Raw genomic sequence first — 25745 nt, 5'->3', positions numbered from 1 at the left:
AGCAACGGCACGTTCCAGTGATTTAGACAGGAATGAAAGAAGAGATACCGGTCTGTAGTTCTGGATGTCGGTGGTATTAAGAGTTGTTTTTTTGAGGAGAGGCTTTATTCTGGCAGTCTTGAAAGACTGCCATTTCTAATGCAATACACCATTTATGATGTAATAAACCACATATCAGGCTTATGAACCATTTTCTAATCCAATAAACCATTTATAATGTAATAAACCACTTATTAGGCTTATAAACCGTTTCTAATGTGATATACCATATGATAGGCTTATATTCTAATGTATTAAAGGGGACATATTATTGTTTCCCATCTGTTTCAGTCCCTTGGGCGGTGAAAATAGCCGACACACTTGGTTGCTGCTGGTCTGCCTTCCCGAACTCACCGTTGTGTTTCAGGAGCATGGGTTGCCGCATAGTACTTGTAGTACTCTGGTAGCTCAATTTCTCTTGGCATATTTTGCATTCCACTTTATGAACTCCTATTTCTGTAAAATATTTCCATTCTTCACTGCGCTTTGCTCTAACCGCCATCTCTCAACTTTTTGAATTTAGGAGTTGTGCACACTGCACGGCACACGCCACACAGAAAATTGATACATTTGCTTCAGAAAACTATAGTAGATTAAACTTCATTTCATCTGAGTGTGTATGTGCAAACTCGAGTTTACCTGTCCACCAACCTACTGGACAGGTAAGGTACTCGAGTATTCGATTTGTCAGACCCATTCCTACTATCAGGCATGCAAACTAGTCACCTTTCGGCGAAATTCGCCGTTTTGCAGACAAAATTGACCACTTGTGTGATTCGTGGAGATCCGTTGAGAAAACATTTGGGGGGGGGGGGGGGGGGGTCTGATGGTCAGCCATGGAGTCCTTGTAGCGCCTGCTAATACATTCTCAATGGAGAGGCGAGCGGACAGAGAGAAGGCGCAGCATTCTGTCAGGCGGCACGACAAGTGGGCGCACTCCCGTGGAACTGTCGCTTCCGTGCTCGTCGAACGCATGCGCGCGCTCGTGAAGCCGCGCGGCCAACCGACAGCGTGAGCGGAAAGTCGCCTACCATCTGAAACGGCCAAGCGTGAGCCCAGCGGAGCCTTTAAATGCCTCGTTTCCACCGAGCGTTTCCACCGCCGACAGTACCCTCATGGTAGGCCGGATGTCGATCGCCGCGGCAGCTACGTAAACATCCCGAAGGTGAACGACAAGAACTGATTCCCAAAACAAACATAACAAAAATATGGTAACGTAAATAAAATATACAAACGAACAGAGCTTCGTCTCCCCGCGACCTTATATTATTTAAAACGTTCTCATCGATTCAGCCAATGAGAGTGCAATCGCGTTGCCATGGCAACGTGAGGGTAAACAAATGATAAGGCACCACCACACAAGTTAAGTAACGATCGCTGTAGGCTTCAATATCATGCAAGCACTTTGTTTTCTTTCTATTTTGTTCTACATCACAATTGCATGCTTTAATAAAGTATTGTCTTCTTTAATAGGTCCATGCTCCACCTCCTTGTTCGCCCAAGCTAACGTTTTACGCGACACGTCCATTGTCCAGAATAATACCTCGCAGTTTGTTTTTATCCCTATGTCACGCCCACTTTTGGCGGTGGAAACGCGAACCGTGCCGCAACTTTGCGAACTGAACCGAACGCACCCTCCAGTGGAAACGCGCCAAAAGAGAATTTTTCAGCGGGTCACCAGTTGTGTTGATACATACTAGTCGATATAGCCGAGTGAAGAAAGCGGGCCCTTGAGACACTGGTCCAGGCCAAGAAGAAAAATAAATAATGGCATACTCCTATTTACGGAAGCCGAGAACGGCCATCGATTATTTTATTTTTTTATGCACTGTTATCTCGTGATAACGACTTATTATCTCGTTATCTCGATATAACAAAGATCGTTTTCTCGTGATAACGAGATATTTTTTCCCCTTCGTTTTCTCGTGATAACGAGATAATCCCTGTTTTCTCGTGATAACGAGATGTTTTTTTCTTAAATGTCGAGGACTAATCTGAAAGCCATCTCTTACAGAAAGGCACAATGCATTTCTTCCTGTGTTAGACCTTGGTTGAAGTAGGTCCTGATGCGTTGATCAATAATGTGATCTGCCATTTTCACCTCCCTGGGACACACCTGGATCAGACAGTGGAAGCTCTCGTAGGCTGAAATCAGCACGATCACATTAACCAGCGCCAAAAGTCTGTCTGTTATATCGAGATAACGAGATAATTAATTCGTTATCACGAGGAAACGACCTTTGTTATATCGAGAAAACGAGATAATTAATTCGTTATCACGAGAAAACGACCTTTGTTATATCGAGAAAACGAGATAATTAATTCGTTATCACGAGAAAACGACCTTTGTTATATCGAGAAAACGAGATAATAAGTCGTTATCACGAGATAACAGTGCATAAAAAAATAAATAATCGATGGCCGTTCTCGGCTTCCGTACCTATTGCCCTGTCCTCCCGCCTCTTTTTATTCTTCTCAATATTCTTTCTTAATTTTGTAATAAGTTATGTACCTATTGGGGCTGCCCTTGCACATAATAAATTAATGCTTTGTTCGTAATTGTGCGCAGTCCTGTAATTTTTTTTAGCTTGTGACTAACCCTAATATATTAAAAAATGTAAAAGAAAACTCCCCGGAGTATAAACCTGGAACCCTATAGTGGGTCTGTGTTTTTCTCAGCTCACGCATCATTCTCACCTTTTTCACCCCGAGCCAGTTTGCATGCCTGTACTATACAGTAAGCTTATGAACCATTTCTGATGTAATAAACCATATATTAGGCTTATCAACCATTTCCGATGTAGTAAGCCAAATATTAGGCTTATCAAACGTCTATAATGTAATAAACCATATATTACCTTTCTATGTCTCTTTCTACCCAGGCTCCTTTAAGATCAGAGGAGTAGCCAATCAGTTCGCCAGGAGGCCAAAGGGAGGCCACTTTGTCACCATGTCTGCAGGGAACTATGGGAAGGCGTTTGCGTACGCCTCCAAGCACTACGGCTCCAAGGGCAAGGTGGTGATGCCAGAGACCGCCCCCCTCTCCAGATCCGTCCTCATACAGGTGAGCCCACATGCTGTTGTGTGCTTGGACACGAAGGGTTACAAACCTATCACCACACACACATGACAGGAAGCGGTACAAACACACAACCATGAGTAGGCGACTATTAACATGCCAACAGAAACGTAACAACAGAAACATTTGACCACGAAATACAAATAGAAGCACGCGATCACAAATAATTAAATAAATAATTAAAGCTGAAAGCACCATTTAACGGGGGCCAAGCCTAAAGCAGACCAATAAGACCCTGAAAGACCATCATGGTTAATTTGACCTATGCTTCTTTAAATACAACAAGTTTGGTGGTGATTGACTCAAGATGATTGGGTCAAGGTAAAATTTGGACGATTTTGAGCCTCTGGCAGCCATGTTGTTTTGTCAATCGACTTCATCTTATTTGAGCAGTTTGAACTTTGGTCCCCAACAGCCACTAAGTTAGACCCGCTCAAATCCAACATTCTGTCTGTGAACTGTGTTCATTTTAGTTACATGCCTGGCAATGACAATAAAGTATTCATTCATTCATTCATTCATTCATTCATGCCACGCCCATTTTGATGAAACGCCCTGATTGAAAATATGTGGATTTCATCTTGTTAAAAGATCATAGGAGTCAATCTTCATGTTGATATTAGCATTCAAGTCTTAACGCGTTCTAAACCACACCCTGTTTAGAAGTCAATGGCTCCTTGGTTCTTTAATATTTATTGTATAGACTTCCCTTTATGTCAGATTAAAGACATTGGTCCATAGATGATATGTTCTAAAGGTTTTTGTCTATGTCAAACAACCAATCCTTAGGGATCTCATGGCCCTGCGGTCTTTGGTGAGGGTTTCAGTTCGCAATAATATATACAACCACCAGTTGGTGCCGTTTCAATTCCATTGAAAAAGCTTTATAGCAGCCAGTCCCTCCAGCCTGTGTCATAGTGATCTGCCTCATCGTCTGACGTCCGGCCTGCAGTTCTGGAGTTCTGTAGTTATGTTTCGTGGTGGCAATATGCTTATCAATGGAAGATTTCCGTTTATGTTCAACCACAATGTTGCATGCAGTGCAAAATAATTTTCCCCCGCCTTCATGTAGAATACCAGGATACTGCTTTTCACGATCTTTCGCAGTTATTTTGGTCGGCAAGTGTGAAACATTGGACGCGCACATGCTGCATGAATGCTTGAATCGCTTGAACGTAGTAAACACGGAAGTAAGGCAGAAGGTAGTTTGTCGACGCCACTGATTGGTCAAATTTGCGGGAAAGTTGCGGTGGTTAGTTAAAATTGCGACAACGCCCTCAATTCGCGGTGATTGGTTGATGTTGCGTTGAAATTGCAAATTGCGACATCGCGAAACCCAGGAGGGTCTGATTACCAACGCATTATTTAGCTTTATTACACAGGTCTTTTCAAGGTTCCGTTCACTTGCATGGGCACTTCACAACTTCTGGCGGTCAATTATTTTTGGATAATTCATTGGCAACGGATGAATAATGACCGCTGTCAAGGTAAACAAAAGGACTTTTTGCCTTTGTTATCACTCTGCACGTTGTCCGGTAACTTGTCAATGTAATAAGCGGGATATGATTCAACCCAAGCGCTGTCGGTTGCTAAGCGACGACGTCAACGTCTTGGGCGGACTATTTCTCTGCTGATCAACACTATGAATGCTGGTAACAAATACATTGTAAATAAATTGTTTCGTTTTGGGAAGTAGCAGTGTAATAAGCGGGATAATGTATAGAACTTCGCCGGTCATTATCGAAAAATAAGCTCCTTCATGGTGAAGCAAGACACGGTGTCCTGTTCGCCCTGTCGGGGCTTATTTTCTCGATAATGACCGGCGTTCTATACATTATCCCTTACTTATTTTTTGTACCTGATGGAAGTTTGTTTTTTCCCAACGTGTTTTTTGCTTTATTAATGCATAATAATTAATGCTGTCAAGTGATTAAAATATGTAATCGCAATTAATCGCATTAATGTCAATTAACTCACGATTAATCGCAAAATTATATTCTAAATATCCCTTGATTTTGTGCTGCTAGCCTTTTAGTGAGTCAGAGAGTGTTGAGAAGAACAGTAATTAAATATATTTGGTATGATGGATATAAAAGAGAGACTGCAGTGAATTCAACCCGGTCCACTTGACAGTGGTAGGCCTACCGTAAAACTTCAATAGCCCAGGCTTTTATTTGTTTCAATCACTGAACTTTCGAACAAAACTCTTGCTCAGCAAAGATGGGAAATACTATAACATTTATTATTTAAACCAGTATGAATATTCCCACCGTACGTAAGCCTATACACATTACCAGGCTATCGAATAACGCCCACACACACAGACACACACACACACACACACACACACACACACACACACACACACACACACACACACACGTGCGTGCCCCAGGTGGGCCTTGAACTGCGATTGGTCAGAAAGACGTAACAGCTAATGACAGCATGACGGCCCTATTGTTGTTAAGGCGGCCGCCTTAACCATACAGTGCTGGGGGAAACACTGAACATTATTCTATCAACACAGACATTGATATTGATAGTCTGGCGTTATAATTGATTTGCCTCAGGTGTACTGTGAAGTGGTTAAAACTGTTTTTATTGGCAGGATAGCAGAAACCATCGACCTGCGCTAGCCTAGCACCAGCGATCTCTGCAACCAGAAGGACTGAATCAAACGTGTTGAAAACGGTCTCCAATGATAAATAACTTGGAAATTAGGTCCAATGTCCATAATTCCAGACTACACCCCCCATGCCAAAATTTTCGTTGTGTGGTTTTCGAACGTCGCAGACGAAAAATTTGCAGATCGCAAACATGTCACATTACAAGACCTCGTCTCGTTGCCGACTTTTCAAAATCATGTACTACTCGCAAATTTGACTGTGACAGATGAATCAGGGGAAAATCAGGCTGAAATCGTGTAGTCTGAACCAGCCGCAGCTGCCCTTAATACAGACTTCTGGGTTTAACCCAAACAAAGTAACACGGATATGTTGAGTTTGTCTTTTATTTTAATTTATTTTTGTTGAAACTATAGCGGCCGAAATTATACTATGGCGTACGCCATAGTCCCGTCAATGTGTGGCAAACACTGTATGCAACAGTAGACCAGAGTAGTTAAAGGCCCACTATGCAACTTTTTTAGCCAAAATTACATTAAGTATGCAGGTTGAGAGTTATGCTGATGGTTCTGCATCCATTTCTGGGTCGATTGGTGGGTGTGTCATTTACCCATGTCGCCTCTCCAGTGAAAAAGCGCATATGCAACTTGCTCTGTTCGGACCGACACAATCCGGATGTGACGCAACGGAAGTATCCTCGAAAATGTAGTCAGATTGTAGTTTCGAAAATGCTTTACGGCACAGACACACACCCAAACATGGCATCGGCTAGATATAAACAGCCAGTTGCGAGGCAATTGTTGCATTCATCATGGATCAATCGACTAATGGTACGGCCACACCAACCGCGTTACTCGCGTTGGATAACGCGAGTAACGCGCCTAACCTGACGCTTGATCATTGTGTGTCACAAAAATGGTTCAACGCGCCCAACGCGCCTGTGGCTGCGCTAGAGTCCGAGGTAGGAAACCCAAACGCCGCCGTGTTTGGGTGCATGATAGAGTTTAGATCGGGTTAGATTAAATAATCTCGGATATAAATAACGATCTCATCTCATCGTCATCCGTTTACCCGGGGTCGGGTCGCGGGGGGAGCAGCTCAAGCAGGGGGCTCCAGACTTCCCTTTCCCGGGCCACATTGACCAGTTCTGACGGGGGGATCCCGAGGCATTCCCAGGCCAGTGTTGAGATATAATCTATCCACCTAGTCCAGGGTCTTCCCCGAGGTCTCCACCTAGTCCAGGGTCTTCCCCGAGGTCTCTTCCCCACTGGACGTGCCTGAAACACCTCCCAATGGAGGCGCCCAGTGGGCATCCTTGCCAGATGCCCGAACCACCTCAGCTGACTCCTTTCTAAGTAAAGGAGCAGCGGCTCTAATCCGAGTTCCTCACGAATGACTGAGCTTCTCACCCTATCCCGAGACGCCAGCCACCCTTCTGAGAAAACTCATCCCGGCCGCTTGTACCCGCGATCTCGTCCTTTCGGCCATCACCCAACCCTCATGACCATAGGTGAGGATAGGAACGAAGATCGACCGGTAGATCGAGAGCTTTGCCTTGCGGCTCAGCTCTCTTTTCGTAACAACGGTGCGGTAAAGCGAACGCAATACCGCCCCCGCTGCTCCGATTCTCCGGCCAATCTCACGCTCCATAGTACCCTCACTCGAGAACAAGACCCCGAGGTACTTGAACTCCTTCACTTGGGCTAAGGACTCATAAATAACGATAATCGGGTTAAATAACTTCACATGGTGTGTCTGGTGTGTTTCCAGCATTCGTAGTGTTGATCAGCAGAGAAATAGTCCGCCAAGACGTTGAGGTTGCTTAGCAACCAGAGACTCTGTCCATGCAAGTGAACGGAGCGTTCACTCTTCGTCATAACTATCAAACCAAACATCCTTCACATTCAGCGATCTAACATTATGAAAGTAAAATGCACATTTCTCGCTAAAAATGTTTCCATAAACGCATTTAATGGCGTAACTATGTTACTATTTCCACCCCCAGAATAAAGAAAGATGTCGGCCGTATGCTTCTGTGCAAGGGTCACTACTCTCTGTCGGTGATGTCGGGTCAAGCTCCACGCTGATTGGCTATCGTGGCTAAGCGTCACGCGTTGGAGCGTTGAAAGTTCTGAACTCCGGGCGTTGGTGCTTTACGGCACAGACCCCCAAACGCGGAACCGGCTCGATATAAACACAAGTAACTAAGGGATTGTTATATTCATCATAGATCAGCCGACTAAAAAGAGACAGAGAAACCCAATGTCGGAGGAACAGAAGAAGAGAAAAGGGAGACTGACCGACAGAGAGGCCAGACACGAGTAAACGTTGAGCAAGCTTTTCAGGAATAGCGTGAACTGAAAGAAAAAGAAGACTGCAAATCAGACGCCGACTCGGCCGTGTTGCTTTTGAAATTGAAAGTACCTTTGGGTGAACTTTGTCTTCGTGGTATTCTTGATGTTGATAGTCTCTGTACAAATGTGTTTGCTCAACCATTTTGTTGTGAGCCCTGTAAAAATTGTTTTCTCGACCGTTTTGTTGAGCCCTGTATGTTTCTAGCTTGCATGGTTGCAACCATATAAACACCTTTGTTTCCATGGGTGTTTTGCTGTTCGTCCGTCTCGTCCCCCAGATACAGACTGAATCCCCGAATCCAGGTTCTTGTTTATTTAGATTATTATGTTGGCCAAACCTCTTACACTGATTGTTCTGTTCAACCTAAGATATAACAATTATAATCTAGGATATACATTCTCCCCGTCAACTATAAAAAAGGATGGATTTATGTTTATTGCAATACAAATACACCTTTTTAAAAATGTATAACCTTGCCTACACTTTATGAACATCTACTTCGGACATGGCTCCACGCATTCGCCGGCTTCTTTGAAAACAAATGCACATGGCTCGCGTAGAAGTACATGGGGAAGGGTCGTCAACGAGTTGTTACGACAGTGTTGTGAAATATCTACTACGAAGCTGTAGGGGGCGCTGTGTAGAGAAATGTGCGTGCCAAAACCAAGAAAACAGCCAAGAAATGCCCGAAGGTGCATAGTGGGCCTTTAATATCATCAGTTAACGTTTCAAACTGAGGAGTACAATTGTTAATTGTTGTAAAATGTTGAATGTAACCCTAACGAATATTATATATTTTTAATTTAAATCATTTTTTTTATTGCAATGTTCTCCTTTTTCGTGGTAAGTAAAGCTAGGTAACCCTTTAAAAAATCATAACAGAATAATTTATATGTTGATCTATTTGTTATATGTTGTCGTTTGGAGGCTTTAAAAGGTTTGTTCGTCTGAAGTCCACGTTTGCAGACAACATGAAAAAAAGTTAATTTTTGTTTTTACCCGGACATGTGACCTTTGTGCCTGGATAAGTGCAATCTAAATCCTTTTCCAAAGGAAAAGTGCCTCAAAAAGTGAATGTCGATCCCTGCTTTATTCACAAACTATTTAATGTTTATCATGAGGAGCCAAGTTTCATGACTAAGTCAAAAGTGTCAGGAGATATGCTTTTCAAAGTTTTCATTTTGGACGATTGCAAGAGCGACACCATTGGCCCAACAAGTGAAAATTTTCATCCACACTCTCTGTTGCAACCACCTTGTCTAGGGGTAGTGAGGGCTGTCACAGATGAAAAATGGCTGGGTTATGGACGGCAGATGAGCGAGTGGTTGAGGAATTATAATGACCTGGAATAACAGATGATGGGGAAAGTGGGTTTACTGAACCATCATTTATTGAAAAAAAAAAAAAAAAAAAGTAAGACAGCACAAGACATGCAACAGGTTCTTGGGACTCATGTATTGCCAAAGAAAATAACCAAACGAAACAGATTTAATTCAGGGTTCGTACGGTCATGAAAAACCTGGGAAAGTCATGGAATTTTAAAATGGTTAATTCCAGGCCTGGAAAAGTGCTTGAAAAAAATAAAGTCCCAAAAGTTTTGGAAAAGTCATGGAATTTTTTTTTATTCATATTTTCTTGTCGTTCATTTACGCTGAGTTTTAAATCATGAATATGCCTTTAAATGAAATACGCTCAAAGTATAAACAGGCACGCGCTGAAACTAAAACATACGCAACTGAAACGTTTGTTGGCCATAGCAACAGTATCTGAGGGAAGCCAAAATTATTCAAAATGCCAGGGAAGTGTAGGTTCAACAATGCTTGGTTGCGAAATGAGAAATATATGTCATGGGTTTCATCCGACAAAGACCCGGGCCGAGCTAAATGTAGGTTATGTGGTGACAAAACGTTTGACATATCTAACATGGGAGAGGCGGCATTAACGAGCCATGCGAAAGGCGCTAAACACCAGAGCGCTGCTGCTAGCGGAGCAGCACCGGCTTTCTCACCACCACAGCCAGGGCAACTGCTACGGCAAACAGCACGTCTCTCTCTTTGGTCTACTGCGGAGGTAATGTGGGCACTGAAGGTGGCTAATTCGCATTATTCGTTTAAGTCATCTGAAGATGCTAGCCTGCTCTTTCAAAGAATGTTCCCCGATAGCCAGATAGCAACACAGTTTGCTTGTGGCGAAAGCAAATGCTCGTTCCTCTGCTCTTTCGGTCTCGCTCCCCACTTCAGGAGTCTGACGTTGTCCAACGTAATGAAGCAAAGGGCATACGTCATTCTCTTCGACAAAAGCCTGAATAGTTATTGACAGTCCAAACAGATGGATTTACATGTGAGGCTATGGGATGGCGCCGATGTTGAGACAAAATACATCGTGTTTTATAAAGCTGTTTAAATGTGAAATTGTTTTGGTTGATTAATGGTCAAAGATTTAGTTGCCAACTGTTCCGTTACATTTTGCACTAGAAAAGGGAAATCAATGTTTGCACTAGCTGGATGCTTCTGCATACTAAAGCTCTTATTGATGTCAGTGCTGTGAATGCAACCAGTATATTTATAAATGTTCATTCTTTAAATCAAACTATTGTCTCTCAATTTTGTGTCATTTAATGTATACAGTATGCCTCCGAATTCCCATTGTTAGTTTTAATACTACATTTTATCACTTTTGCACGTTAACACCGAGATTTCACAAAATGTTTGGTCATGGAAATTTGGTTTAAAGTCATGGAAAAGTCATGGAAAAGTCATGGAAATCCATTGGTCCAAAAGTGTATGAACCCTGTTAATTTGTTCATGGCAAGAGAATCATGATAGACCAACGATGTTCCAAGCACTTGGACGGCACACCTCTTCCAACTTTTCTCCCTTTCTTCCACTAGCTCTTCTCTGCAGGACACACCTGAGTCAGGACGAGATTGATCATGTTCTTGATGATGTCCGGGGGCGGGTGGAGATTGTGAGGGCTATGATGGGCTAAGGTCATCTCCCAGGCGTCCACAAACACAACAGCCAGGCCCATGAACATGTTCCTGAGAACCCTGTCGAGCTGCAGCGAGAACCAGTCGCTGTGGTTCAGGCTAAGCTCCTTGTCCAGGGCCCTTAAATTAGCTGAGCGGATGACCACCAGGGTGCCGGGGCCCCGGGCCAGGAGCCGTTCCAGCGCCCGGCGGATGTGCCGCATGCGGCGTATGTATACCTCCACGGGGTAGGGGGTGAAGTGGGCCCAGAGGCTGAGGGCCACCACGGTGTTGGGGCCTCCAGGCAAGCGGTCCAGCTCGTTGGCCACGTAGCGGAGCTCGCTGGCGATGATGGTGGGGAAGCCGATGGGTACGTTGTGACAGCGGTACTTCAACAGGATGTTGTGTTCACTGTCCACCGCCATGAAGGGCCCTGTCCACGATGTGCTGCGCAGGTTGAACTCTTTGGTTTGTAGGAGAGACGGAATGAACGAGCACATTGGAAATGATCAATGGGACATGAGGAATGGCCACAGAATCGTTGGCACAGAGAGAAGGGTGTCGGTGCTCACCTGGTACAAACGCTCTGAGGTACTCAAACCACTGCCTCATCGTGGAGTCTCCGTACATATTGATCACCTTGCCAGTCAGGCACTGGGTGATCGATTTGGCGTCAAACTGGCGAACAGGTGTTCCATCGAATGACCTCCAGGAGCCTTTGTAGTAATACCCAGCAGGATTGTACTTGACCGGCCCTGGTTCGATGCTGGGGTTTTCTAATTCTTGGTCATCTAGGATATAAGAATGACACAAGTGTCACAAGATGAAATACATACAAGTGGGCACCACCACCACATAAGCAACCTCCTCCATTAAGCGTGGCAATGATTGTGTACCTATCTTCTTTGGAAGCACATCTATCCGATCAGATCCTGACGCATTGATGACAACTTTGATGTTTACATGGCTGTGAGTAATAAAAACAAACAAGGATAAAGAACATTTCCAAAGTTATAAATAAAGGATAAAGCAGGGTTCAGCGCCTGACCTCTGAAAGAGCAGCGCTTCTTTGTGGGTGACGAGGTCATTCTTGTTGCCTCCCCTGTGATGGTTGATCCTGGTGTCACAGCTCAGCCGCTTGGGCTTCAAGCAGTACCAGGGCTCTCCGGTGTGGAGGTCTGTGTAGTTGCACAGCGGCTCCTGCGGCCGATTGTGCGGCAGGCACATGTTGCACATGGAGGCCTCAGACAGCTCGCCCGAGCGAAACAGACTCTGGAAGAAGATGCGGTCGGACCGCTGCTCCCGGAGCCGCTGCAGCACGGCCACCGCCTCGCTGGAGTGCACCATGGTGATCGTCACCTGGGCCGGACCCTCCCACAGCAGGGGGAACAGCGCCGAGTAGAAGCCGTTGAGGTGGTCCACCACCGTGCCCGCCACTCCTGCCCCCAGATCCGGGGAGTCCAGCCGTGCCAGCAGGAAGTCCCCCCCGTAGTGCTTGGGACGGCCCTGGAAGTCCAGCATCTGGACCAGGGCCTCAAGCTGGTCCCCCACACGCCGCTCCCTCCCGCCCTTGGAGGGCAGAATGGCGAACAGGCTGTGGACGGGGTCGCTGGTCTGGTTGAGGGACGTGGGGGCGGGGGGCTTGGGCCAGGCGATGGCATCGAGGAGGGCGCGGTCCTCCAGGGCTTCGTCGGGGGTGGGCTCCAGGTGGCTGCAGATGGTGTGGTTGTTGTACGGAGGGAGGGGTCCCTTCTGGGCTAAGGCAGGGTGGCGGCTGCTGTTCTGGGGCTGAAAAAGCATAGACGCGGTGTTGTAGCTCAGGTTCTGAGGAGGGCGAGAAGGGAGGTCCGGTTTAAAGTGAGGCTGGCTTTGGCATTGGATAGTTGTCTTGATAACTAACAGTGGCGATTTTGGTTTGGAAACTCTGGTGGGGCCCATGCAGGAAAATATTATAACGCAATCCAGAAATACCACATATTACTACCATCACAACAAAAACAGTAGCAAGTGACAGAGGGGACCAAAATTGCAGCTGAATAATGCCATCACTCAAACGCGAATCTGACGACATATATTAGGCTATCATAGCAATAGCACCACCAAATGGCAGCGTTCAAGATCTCACAATATCAAAACTCAAGAAAAAAACAACGTGGCAACAATAAAAACACAACGACGCACACCCTTTACACAGCAATCAATATACAAAGCCACCACGCACAATATACCAAAAAAGGAGAAGTATGGTTTAAGTTGTATTAAGTTTGCAGGCCACCATACTGTACAATTAACAATGAATCTAGCCTGATAGAGTGGTTGCCTATTCAGACCTGGATAATCCTGGGTGAAAATTTAAGTAAGTTTGGGCTAAGATGGTAATTACCTGTGCTTTAAGGACAGTGCTGTCTGGTCTCCTTTGTGTGGCTGAGGTGAAACACAAGCCTTTTTTTCCGCTTGAACCCCTCCTGGTTGAACGATCTATTCTTGTCCTTTCCCTCTTGAATAATGATTAAATCCGTCGGGCGATGTGGTCCCAAACGTTTTATGTCCAACTTCTGTTCAAGTGCTAAATCTCACATGAGACAGATACTCAACACGATTCATAATTTAATGAATGAAACGTCCATTTGTTGTTATTTACTGTAACAGTAACTGTAACTGTAACTACGTTAGCTAGCTAGCAAGATCTGATCGGCTCCCGCCGTAAACCCTGCCCTTTCTACAAATCAGCCAATGAGAAGAGCTTTGGGGCACTAAACTTCTGGCCCCACTGCCGAAACAGAAGCGGGCGCTGCGCACGCGCTTGCTCGCGTAACAGCACCAGTTTTCTACACTGCAGCAGACAGGGCCATCTCGGCTGGGCCCCACCGAGCGGAACAGACGAGACGGAGCAACGAACTATTTCACACACAACTACTACACTACAACAATTGCGTTCATCAAATTAAAACTGCGGACATGTAATTAATTATTAACAATTAAAGTATTATTAACTTATGCTCAATGACATTTAAAAAAAAAAAAAGAAAAGTATAATCGTGCCCTGCACGGCAGCGTTCTCTGGTGGGGCCGTGCCCCACTGGCCCCTAATGCAAAGACGCCACTGATAACTAAGGCACATAACAATATAAACTCAGCCCAAAAAGTAAGGAAATTTGTGTTCGGTTGATTATTTCTCTGTGCTAACAATGCTTTGCGGCAATAAATCTCATATTCCGTTGGAAAGCCTGTTTAGTTCCATTTCAAATGGTGCCCCATTCGTAAGGAACATGCATTTGTGGGATGAGCAGCAGCGGTGTGTATGTGGGTTGCTCCCATGAAAAATTTGCCAAATCTTCAAACAGCTTATTTTGCTGTTGCTCTTGACACTTGTTTTGAGCTTTTGGTACCCCCAGGTGCGGCCAATCAGGTGCCTGATTGGCTACTGATCGGTAACACCTGTGAGCATGGGCACTTCTACTGTTAGTACAGCTACAGTCAGTAAGGCCCCGTTTACATGAAGGGAAAACGCTGATATTTCCACGCCGTTGGCGTCTCATTTACTTGAAAACGCAGTTTTTATCACAGAAAACGATCATTTCTAAAAACTCCGGCCGAAGTGGAGATTTCTGAAAACGCCGGTTATGTGTTGTCGTGTCAACGGGGAGAAACAGGGTTTTAGGTTCTGAAGCGTCACATTATGCGCCAGGAAATGCTTAACGTCATAAGAGCGCCCTATGTTTACAGTTTGTTACAGGAAGACGCTCGTGTTATTCGTTGTTGTTGATTCTGAGGATTCTGATTGGCTTGCATGGCTTTATCCTTCTCCCTACTAGAGTTTAGATTCTCTGCCCGAGCCCGAGCCAATATTTCCCACCACTATCCTCTGGCCGGGCCTTTGATAAACGATTTTTTTTATTTTTTTTTATCATTGGTTTATTGGCCTAATCTGAGGAGAAATCTATGCCATAAACAGAAATATTATAGGCCTTTATTACACGGGTCTTCTCAATGCCGTGGAACGCTCCGTTCACTTGCATGGGTAGTAGTCCGGTGACTTGTTAAGCCCAGCGTCGTCCGTTGCTAAGCGACGTCACCGTCTTTGCGGACAAAATATTTCTCTGCTGATCAACACTAAGAGTGCTGATGGAGAATAAATTGTAAAAAGACACACGAAGAAGTTATTTTTTCGTTTTGGCAAGTAGCCGTTTAATAAGCGGGATAATGTATAGAACGTCGCCGGTCATTGTCGAAAATAAGCCCCTTCAGGGCGAAGTAAGACACCTTCGCTGCGCGTCGGTCGGTGTACTGTTCGCCCTGTCGGGGCTTCTTTTCCCGATAATGACCGGCGTTCTATACATTATCCCTTACATATATATTTAGCAGAGTAGGCCTAGTAACAAATGTGTACAAAGTTACATATCTATTAAAAAAAAAGTCGGGTTGAAATCGGGCTCGGCCTCATAATTACGGTTAATGTGTCGGGCCGGGCTCGGACAGAACGTGCACGGGCTCGGGCCGGGTCGGGCTTGATTTTCTGGGCCCGATCTAAGCTCTACTACCCTGCCGCACATACGTTTGGCATAGTTATAATGGCGCTCATGGCGTATTTATGAGTTTTGATGTAAACGACAACTTTTTTGAAAACGATGCTGTGTGCACAATGTTATTTTTGAAAACGGAGGGGGAGGAATATTTGTTTCTATAAATACCCTGCTACGTATAAACGTGGCCTTAGCCGTACGGGTAGTGCTTTCCTCTGTCTCGTTCTGCATGCCGATCTAACCCGAGTTGCATTGTTCCTTAACCTGCGTCTGCATCCAAGTTTGATTGACATGATCAGACAGCCCGCCCCGTCCCCTGATGACAGGCCTCACTGCTGTCTCCGCGCACAACTATTTGATTTCAAGATTTATGGTAGCACCTTATATTAAGATACACATAATCACCATTAACTAGGTGCTTACCCATTAGTAACATAGTGGCCCTTTATTAGTCATGATTAGACACATGTTAATACCTTATTCTATGTAACCTTATTTTACCCTTGCTACATTAATTAAGATTTAACCCAATATAACCTCCTAATTACTGTCTAACTACTGTAAATAAAGCCGTTATTGGATATGAGTAACAATGATAATAACCAAGGCATCATTTGGGCCCTGTAAAGGGCCAATAGCACAAGAACAGTCATTCCCTCTTTATTACTCTGAATTATTATAGTCTATTCTTATGGAATACAACGCAAAACTACAAGTGGTAATATTACCCGTATTAACTATTGATTAAGTCTTAATAGACTTAATTAATAGTTAATAGTCTTGTCATCTATAATTTGTTTATAATTTAATCTATAAACAAAGTATAATTTATTCTTTCACTCTTAATTTTCATTGCTATTTGCAATGTAAATATCGAATTGTAAATATAACCCACTAAGAGATGTCCACTTCTTACTTTTATTTTATTTTTATTTTATTGTATTTTATTTATTTATTTATTTAAAATCGTATCTTCTATGCATGTAGGGTTAGCTTGTAGGGTATTTATATTTATATTTATATTGTATGGAGCACCTGGAACAACAATGGAACAATAAATTGCCCCCGGGGATCAATAAAGTATTTCTGATTCTGATCTGATTCTGATCTGGTCACCCTAGACAGTAGGGCTGTAACGATACGCGTATCAAACCGAAAATCGCGATACTCAAAGCCACGAACCTGTCTCGCGGTGTGAGAAGGCAGAAGCGCGATATGCCCTTTCTAACTCTTCGGTCAAATTGTCTGATTGAAATTTGCTAATAATTTGTCTAAATAATAGTCTGCTGACAGCGCCCCCTCCTATCGATGCCGTAAATATGTGACGAGATGCCCTCGCTGTGATCACAGCTCTCCGTGGCTACGGAGGATTGCATTTCTCCACAGCCGTCGAAGTCCTCATATGCGATATGAACGACATTTATCCAGAGTGGGCCAAGCGCGAAAAAAATTGCCTGTGTGATCCTGTCTCTATTGTTTTGTGTGATTTGACTGGCAGTTTGTCTGCTTATAGGTCGGAATGAAGCGGCCACCGATTATTGACAGGATGGGTACTTTATTCTACCGGACTCGTTCGCTTCTTCACTCGACACACGCGCTACCGCTCGCTCTCCTCGCTCGTCCACTCACTCGCTGACGTCACTCACACACGCATACGCACACTGCCATTCTCCCGCACACACATATGCTACTCGTAACACTATGCCTCGTTATTGCGACGTTCATGTTTTTCCTCATCTATTGAAAGTTAGGCTATTAAACATGTTGCATTCTATACGGCCTGATTATGTCATTATTTAAGCTACATAGCCTAATAAGAAGCGCTAATAAGGATATTTGAATAAACCAACCAAACAGTTAAAGGGGCCCTATTATGCCTACCAGCAAAAAGCATCCTCCAACTGCAATCTTTGGTTATTTCTTTATTAATTTAGCTATACTTTAGGCAAGGCAAGGGCAAGGCAACTTTATTTATATAGCACTTTTCATACACAAGGCAGACTCAAAGTGCTTCACATATAAACATTGTTATACAATAAAATAAAATAATCTATAAGTAAAAGAAAACATATGCAAAGAAATGAGTAAAATAGAAAGTTAAAAAGGCTTTTTAGTAAGTAAAATTGCAATGTATTTAAGAAAGTGAGAAAATTAAATTGAAAGTTATTTAAGATCAGATCAACAGACTCTCTGGAACCCAAGTCGGGACCACAACCCGACCTTAAGGACAATCTATTACAATATTCTAGGACTCTAGCCCAGAACCAAAGGCAAACAACAAACAACCTCAGCAAATGTCATGTATTTTTCTGGTAAAAATAGAAAATAAAGGGAAAGTTAAAAAGGCATTTTAGTAAAATAAAGGTAAAGTATTTAAGATTTAGCAGAAAGCTAAAGCAAACATAAAAGTCTTCAATCTTGTTTTGAAGGTGCTCAGAGTTGGGGCAAGTCTTAAATCCTCAGGGAGTTTATTCCAGCTATTTGTTGCATAGTAACTAAATCCTGCTTTCCCATGTTTCGTGTTTACTCTGGGGATAATTAACAGATTGGTCTCAGAAGATCTTAGTGTTCTAGAAGGCTTATGTAGTGGAAGCATATCAGTTAAATATTTTGGGCCTAAACCATGTAGGGATTTATAGGTTAGCAACATAATTTTAAAATCAATTCTCTGACCTACAGGAAGCCAATGTAACGATTTAAGAATTGGTGTAATATGTTCAAATTTTTTGGTCTTTGTTTAAACTCTAGCAGCAGCATTCTGAACAAGCTGAAGCTTCCTTAGAGTTTGTTTTGGGAGACCTGTAAGGAGACCATTGCAGTAATCAAGCTTACTAGTGATAAAGGCATGTACAAGTTTTTGTAAGTCTTCGATGGACATGAGCCCTCTAAGTCTTGCTACATTTTTTAAGGTGATAATATGCAGATTTTGTAACTGATTTGATGTGACTTTCGAAATGTAAATCAGAATCCATGATAACCCCTAGGTTTCTGGCTTTGATTGAGGTTTTCAGGGACAGAGAGTGAAGGTGTTGGGTTACTTTAAGCCTTTCCGTTTTAGCACCAAATACAATTATCTCTGTTTTATCCTCATTTAGCTGAAGGAAATCATTTAGCTGAAAGAATTAATAGTATTCTTTCGGTTCAAATCTGTTCAGTGTTCCAAATTATTTGTTATTAAATGTTACATTAAGATAATTGGTATTTAAGTGTTGTTTAAATAAAATGCTTTTTAAATTTAAAAGAATCGTGGGATGTATCGAACCGTGGGTCAAAAATCGTGATACAAACGGAATCGTGAATTTGTGTATCGTTACAGCCCTACTAGACAGGCATGTCTGTGCGTTCCGAACGTTTGTTCTCCACGGCAGATAACATCGTTAACAAAAAGAGAGCCGCACCTGATCCGGATCATGTTGATAGACTGGTTTTCCTAGCTAACAAAATAAAGGAATTAATTTATTGCGACATTATAGGCCTTACTCTTGCTGTCTCCTGTTTAGTTGGCACGTTATTTTTGCGCTGTGAAGTTCTAATTCAGTTTTCTTTTTCGCTCATTGCATAGCCAATTTTCTTGTCATGCATAGTGGCATTTCATATTGATTAGTTGATAGCCTATTTCAAAGGTTATGGTTCCATATCAGTTCCAACTTAATTTTTCTCAAAAGTGACAGGCCTACTCTGCATAACGCTTTGAGTGCCCTAAAAAGTGCTATAAATTAAAAGAATGGCTTTTATTAAGGTGTATTTTGTATGTTTATTCAGTAGGGCCAGCAGCAAGTTGCAACACAAATATAATTAAGGACAGCAAATTGGATTATTCGACCTAAAAGCCCACTGATTCACTAGGGAATTGTAGTATTAAGCTAAAGATCCCATGCCATTCTATTTTATGATGCTTTAATATAGGTATTAGTGGGCCACAAACACAGTATTCAAAGACGTCCCCGAAATTCAGCCGTGGTGCAGAGTTACAGTCACTCCGAAACAGTCGCACATTGAGCTTCCCCCAAAGGCGCTGTTTCGGTGGGCGTGTCAAGGCAGGTCAAGGAGGGGGGTGGGGGTGTGGCCCTGAGCAGCTTGTAGCCACTACCATGCGCTCTGTATACGGTGGGCGTGTCAAGGCAGGTCAAGGAGGGGGGTGGGGGTGTGGCCCTGAGCAGCTTGTAGCCACTGACAGTACCAAGCGCTCTGTTTACGGTGGATGTATCGCAATGGCTCTTAGAAACCCATATTATACATAGATATCTATATCATATAATATATAATATATATTATCACGGCCAAAAGCTGTGTGAGCCTCCAGACGATAGGTTATTATGAATCTCAAACGACCGCGTCTACTTCAGATTGATGTGGAAGTGGAAGAACCAGAGACGTCGGAGAACCCGACGAAGTCCTTTGTGATTCATTATATCGTCTGGACGCGCACACAGCTTTTGGCCGTGATAATATGTATTATTTGATATAGATATCTATGTATTATATGATATTATTTAGATATAGAGCAGAGCTCCAGGACTGTAACGCAAGTGTTGTACAATTCCTTGTTATTTGGATAACCGTTCTGCTGTTGTTGGTGTGATGGCGCATAACACGTAGGACTCTCGTCTCTGGTATTTCTACAACGAGACTCGTAGTGGGGGTTATCTCAGCCATGGTTGAGAATGAATTGGGGGAAAGGAACTTTGGCTTTGACTCCCTGAAGTAGGCTACATGAACCACGACATGGAGGAGAAAGGGATTGTTGGCCGCGAATGTATCCCGCTTGAGCCCTGCTTCCCGCCGCCTCGCCAGCGGTCAGCGCTAATCACCGCCTCGGCAGCGGTCAGCGCTAATCACCGCATCCTGAAGCCGAGGCGGTGGTCCATCGGCAGCGAGGCTCCGGCGGGAGACGACCGCGGTCAACAATCCCTTTCTCCTCCATGTCGTGGTTCATGACTTCAGGGAGTCAAAGCCAAAGTTCCTTTCCCCCAATTCATTCTCAACCATGGCTGAGATAACCCCCACTACGGGTCTAGTTGTAGAAATACCATAGATGAGAGTCCGACGTGTTATGCGCCATCACACCAACAGCAGAACGGTTATCCAAATAACAAGGAAGTGTACAACACTTGCGTTACAGTCCTGGAGCTCTATATCTAAATAATATCATATAATACATAGATATCTATATCAAATAATACATACTATCACGGCCAAAAGCTGTGTGCACGTCCAGACGATATAATGAATCACAAAGGACTTCGTCGGGTTCTCCGACTTCTCTGGTTCTTCCACTTCCACATCAATCTGTAGTAGACAGAACCCTGCGCTGCCTGCTGCCGGCGCGAGGCACCACCGCCCGGCTGCCCGCTGCCGGGCGGTGGTGCTTCGCGGCGGTGGTGCCTCGCGGCAACCTGCGGCAGGCAGCATGTCGCAGTTCATGTAGTTCGATGTCGTTCTGCCATTGCATTCAAAATTCTGTAACTAGCCTGTTACTACGAACTAAGCAACTACCGTACACGTATTAGCATTTAGCACTAGCTCAATCACGACTCCTTCAGAATTCTTGTGGGTGGTTACGAACCAACCAAGTGGGCAGGGCCATGAATAATAATTTGACAACGCTACGTCACAGTGTCACCTTATCCAGATCGGCTCATTTCTTCTGCCTTTTTCCTTTCATTGCCTATTGCATTCAGCAGACAAACTGCATAGATTTCAAACTTACCACAGCTCACAAACTTATTCAGACCTATGTTATTTAACAAACAATAGGAAAAATGTGATTTTAATGGCATGGGCTCTTTAAGCTAAATGTCACTTGGTAACACACACAATATGACCAATGCAACACTAACCTCCAGAGTGAGAATGTTGCGCAACAGGAAGCTGAGACCAGAGAGTGTGAGGAGAAGGAAGATGAGGGCACGACTGGACAGACGTCGACACAAAGGGTCCCCCTTCGGTTGCCCAGGGTTAGCTGCCGCTTCGTGTTTATCGGTCAACATGGTGGTTGTGATGGTTGTAGGGTCAGAGCCTGTTTATGTGTCCAAATAAACAGGAAGTGCTGCTAGATGGTTTTGTTACCTGTCAATGACATCAGGGCCCATTAGCACAACATTTTACATTCAAATTCAGGTTGGGAATCATGTGAATATTGGTACATTCAACCGAGCTCTGTCACCAAGTTTCTTTTGTTGAGTAGCATTGACAAATTCATAATCTTAATATTATTTTAATATCATATTTAATGCATTTGCCATGTTTGAGTTTTTGGGTGAAGTAGTGGATTGTTTTATGATCCAAGTATTTCTATGAAAGCACTATAACTCTTGCCCTCCCCTTGGATTTCTGTCACTGGTAAACAAACCCCCCAGTTATGAGCCCGACCCAAGCACGTTCCGTCCTTTATCTTATTTCAAGATCTCATGAAACTTAACTAGGTAGCCTTCTTCTCCAACATTCAGGTTGAGAGCCCTTACCCCCCTCGGTCTCTTTCGTAGTATTACTATTTTGTGCACAATTCAGTGTTAAGTTTCATCCTGATTGTAAAGATCAGGGGCCGTATTCACAAAGGATCTTAGGGCTAAAAGTAGGTCCTAACTGGCGAATTTAGGAGTAACTCCTAAAAATAATGGGCGCGTCACTCTTAAATTTAGGACTCCTAACATTTTTTCACTAAGAGCAATTCACAAAGTATTTTAGGACTAAAAGTAGCACCTAAGTCTAGGAGAGCTTAAAAGTCCTCAAGAGGACTCCTAACTTAGTAAGACCTATTCACAAAGAATCGTAAAATGCCTGCGAGACGAAATGTTAGGGTATTAAACTTGTTGTGGAGTTACTGCGCGATGCAATAACATCCCCGACTAACAGGAATAATCAGATTAGTCCCGAAATAAAATGTTTGGCCACACTACGTTTGCAATGCCGACGATTTAAAAATATCGCAACCATCAGTCAGCCGTGCCATAAACTTTCCTTTGGACATTCAACAATTACACAGGATCAAAGCCAACTTCATGGCAATTGCAGGTATGCCCGGTGTGGTCAGTGCTATTGACGGGACGCACATAAAAATAATTTCGCCATCAAAAGACGAGGACGTGTTCATCAATAGGAAGAAAGTGCATTCCATCAACACGTAGGTTCTTTTTGATGCAAATTTTAACATAGCCTACTGGATGTTGTTGCAAAGTGGCCTGGAGCTTCAGCTACCCATGATTCGTGCATTTTAATGGTGAGCGGTCTGAGGCAGCTTTTTGAGATGTACCAGTTGGGTGTCACTTGCTGGGTGACAGTGACTATCCATGCAAGACGTGGCTCTAGACATCCTACCTCAATCCACAACCGGGAGCACAGTTAAAGTATAACATGTAAGTGATTACGTAGATTACGCTTAGTCCTGTGCGTAAAACACATCGTATTGGCTCTTTGACACCTTTTATTTGTTGAATCCATATTTATTATTGTTTACTGATTTCCTCCATATATGCTAGAGCACACAAACATACACGAAATGTTGTGGAGAGAGGAATTGGGCAAATGAAACGTCGGTTTCATGTCCTCCACGGCGAAATACGCCCCACCCAAAAGAGGGCTAGCACAGTAGTCAGTGTGCCGTTCTACACAACCTCTGCAAGCGGAGGAACATTCCACAGCCAGACGATGATGATGAGGATGATGATGATGATGATGATGACAATGAATTTGGCCGTGTGGAACCGAGTGGACTAGCATTTAGGGATCACTTTTAAAACACATTTTAGGTAAACACCTTGGCACAAATCAGTCAACACTTGTGTAGTTCATAACATTTATTTTATTTTAAATTTTACGTATTTTTATTGTTTCTCTCTCTTGAACGTGCAGGCTACAACGTCATTATCGTGGTCTGCACAAAATTGTCATCATGCGTGTATTCTGCTAACTGCACTATAACTACTTAATAGGAATTAATTTCTAGCCTAGGCTATTTCCTTGTTTTTCGGTGATTTAGTGGGCTCGTCTGAACAACCAATCACCGAACTGACCGCATCTAAACTCGTGCACGAGAATTGACGTAATCCATAGCAACGGTGCGTCACTCTTAGTTCACTCTTTGTTATTCATCCTAAGTAAGAGTAGGTCTCAGCGGCTTTGTGAATAACTTAGATAAAATGCTTTGTGATTACGGCCCCAGGTCTATTACTTATTTATAGATCGTTCTTTTGATATGTTTTCAACAAGGTTGGTTAAGCACAGTAGAAGGAGAGTTTGCAGACTGGATGTATTTATATTTCAATAACAGTATAAAATCAAATAGAGGTTACCTTAGTCTTATATGAAGAAGAAAAAATGTTCTGCTGGAGGGAGCCGGCCACTTGGGTTCTTCTTCCTTTCCTCCTTCTTTGTCGTCTCGCTCTGCCTTACGTGTTCTTATAGTAGTTGTACTGGATATCCGACATTCATCAGAATGTCGGATAGATATTTAGTCTTCTTTTTCTCGACTTCCAGCATTCTTTCAGCATTCCTTTAATTAATGGCCTCTGTGCGCAAAGACAGGTGGGATTTCCGACGCTCCTTTTACAGTAAACCACTTCACAATGAATGTTCAAATAACCCCCAGAGTTCAGTGTCCATCAGTCCCAACATTTAGAAACAGAATCGAAACGTCCAAGCGTGATTTGGGTCAGTGGGGATTTTGAGACTGGTGAAGGGCCTATGACTTGTGCCAAAGATCCACAGCGAATGAGGGTCGACTATCCCCAATGGTGAATGTCAGTGTAGGACACTAAAGCGCATGAAACTAAGAAATAGTCACATTAATTAATTTAAGTACAATGATAATAGTAATGACATTTATATTAATGACCTCAGGACGGAATGGCGGGACATTTGAAAAAAAGTAAAGTACCTCAACTCTGACAATGGATACAGAAATTGTCGGAATGGTCAGTCCGCCAATAGAGAAGAGTAACAACAAACAACAAACATGAGGAGAGGAATTCAGCAGCAATTGATTTCCCTTGGGCAAGTCATAACTGTTCTTTCATTGAAGTTATCATTGGCTATTTTAACTTCCATCCGTAGACGAAGAAATAGAGAAATCACAATGTACAAAGCGGTAGCAAGGGAAATACGAGGAGTGCCTTACGTATGGGAGAGCACAATAGGATGATGACGTTACACGTTGATGTCGGCAGGGTTTCTATGGCCGGTCGTTATGCGGAAATCGGAAAGACTGTCAGTCCTGTGTGTTCAAAAATCACTACGTCACAGCTGCTTCGAAAAGTGTGTTTCCGTCTCCCATTTTGCGAATTTACTCTCTTTCACATTTCTCAAAAACCTCCTCAAGCGAGCGGATAAACCTTTTTGCGAATTAGAGGATTTTAATGCAAATTTTGGTGTTTCCATCACCGTTTACTGATTCGATACTTTAAAGTTTGCATAAAATCAGGGGGATGGAAACGCACCTAATGTCAGGCTGGGGCTATATCGGAGTGGAAGGTGGTCCCCGCTGGACCGCTGGCTCTGCGACTACTTACCAATCCATGTGACCGGATGCTGTTGTCCCTCTCAGTGGTTCAGGATCCCTGCTGTTTCCTTCTTCTGATAAACCTGTGTTGTAGGGTGGTGGATGTGCCTTGCAATGTGGTGATTCTACCTCTTTACCAACCCCACTAACCATTTCCCTTGCTGTCTTTTCTCTCTGCCTCCATAGCTCTCCATCTTTTCTGAACAATGGCAATACTATACTATCTCTTTCCCTTTTCACTAGGGCCTTCTTTCCTTTTTTCTTATGCTTGTAGTTTATCATTACTTCCATCTCCCCACACATTACTGAATCGAACGTTCCCTCTTTTGGCCATATTGTGCCTGATTAGCTATTCCGTCCCCCATTTTTCTGAGATCTCCTTTATCTCAGCTCTATTTAACACATATTTTTCAACCCAATATTTCTACTGATGTTGACAGCATGGTTGTTGTCACATACAAAAGTCATACGTCTTCGCAATCCCCAGATGACCAGACCACAAATGCTCATGCGCTAACTCCAACGCATGACGCCTACAGACCACCGGTAACACAATCTGGTGGACTGTGTTCCAATCCTCACTGGTTTTCAATTTCCCACTACCTGGCCTTGCAACGCAGGTGCGCATTAACACTCCTTCCTCCATCAAGAAGGACTGTTG

At 43.5% G+C, this 25745-nt stretch overlaps 2 protein-coding genes across 6 annotated transcripts in view; one reads left to right on the top strand and one right to left on the bottom strand.

Annotated features, from left to right (window-relative positions):
- LOC115532271 (L-threonine dehydratase catabolic TdcB) overlaps positions 1–25745 on the top strand; it is a 59976-nt gene that overhangs the window by 2791 nt on the left and 31440 nt on the right. For all 4 annotated transcript variants that reach the window (XM_030341939.1, XM_030341938.1, XM_030341941.1 and 1 more), the window contains one exon: positions 2922–3103. In XM_030341939.1, coding sequence (XP_030197799.1) covers positions 2922–3103 — 182 coding nt within the window. The remainder of the gene's footprint in view (positions 1–2921; positions 3104–25745) is intronic.
- Positions 8730–24214, bottom strand: LOC115532256 (NXPE family member 3). 2 transcript variants are annotated; one of them, XM_030341913.1, is made up of 6 exons: positions 23880–24214; positions 21429–21657; positions 12114–12853; positions 11962–12032; positions 11638–11856; positions 8730–11528 (listed from the first exon to the last, which is right to left on the bottom strand). In XM_030341913.1, exons 2-6 carry the CDS (start codon positions 21576–21578, stop codon positions 10984–10986), a joined length of 1725 nt encoding a protein of 574 aa, XP_030197773.1. In that variant the 5' UTR covers positions 21579–21657; positions 23880–24214; the 3' UTR covers positions 8730–10983. The 2 variants fall into 2 exon arrangements, with proteins under 2 accessions (XP_030197773.1, XP_030197772.1); XM_030341912.1 differs by having other exon boundaries at positions 8731–11528; positions 12114–12889; positions 23880–24213.

Source organism: Gadus morhua, chromosome 19 (assembly GCF_902167405.1).
Source record: "Gadus morhua chromosome 19, gadMor3.0, whole genome shotgun sequence".
Classification (NCBI taxonomy): Eukaryota; Metazoa; Chordata; class Actinopteri; order Gadiformes; family Gadidae; genus Gadus; species Gadus morhua.
This window is presented reverse-complemented; position numbering and strand designations above follow the sequence as displayed.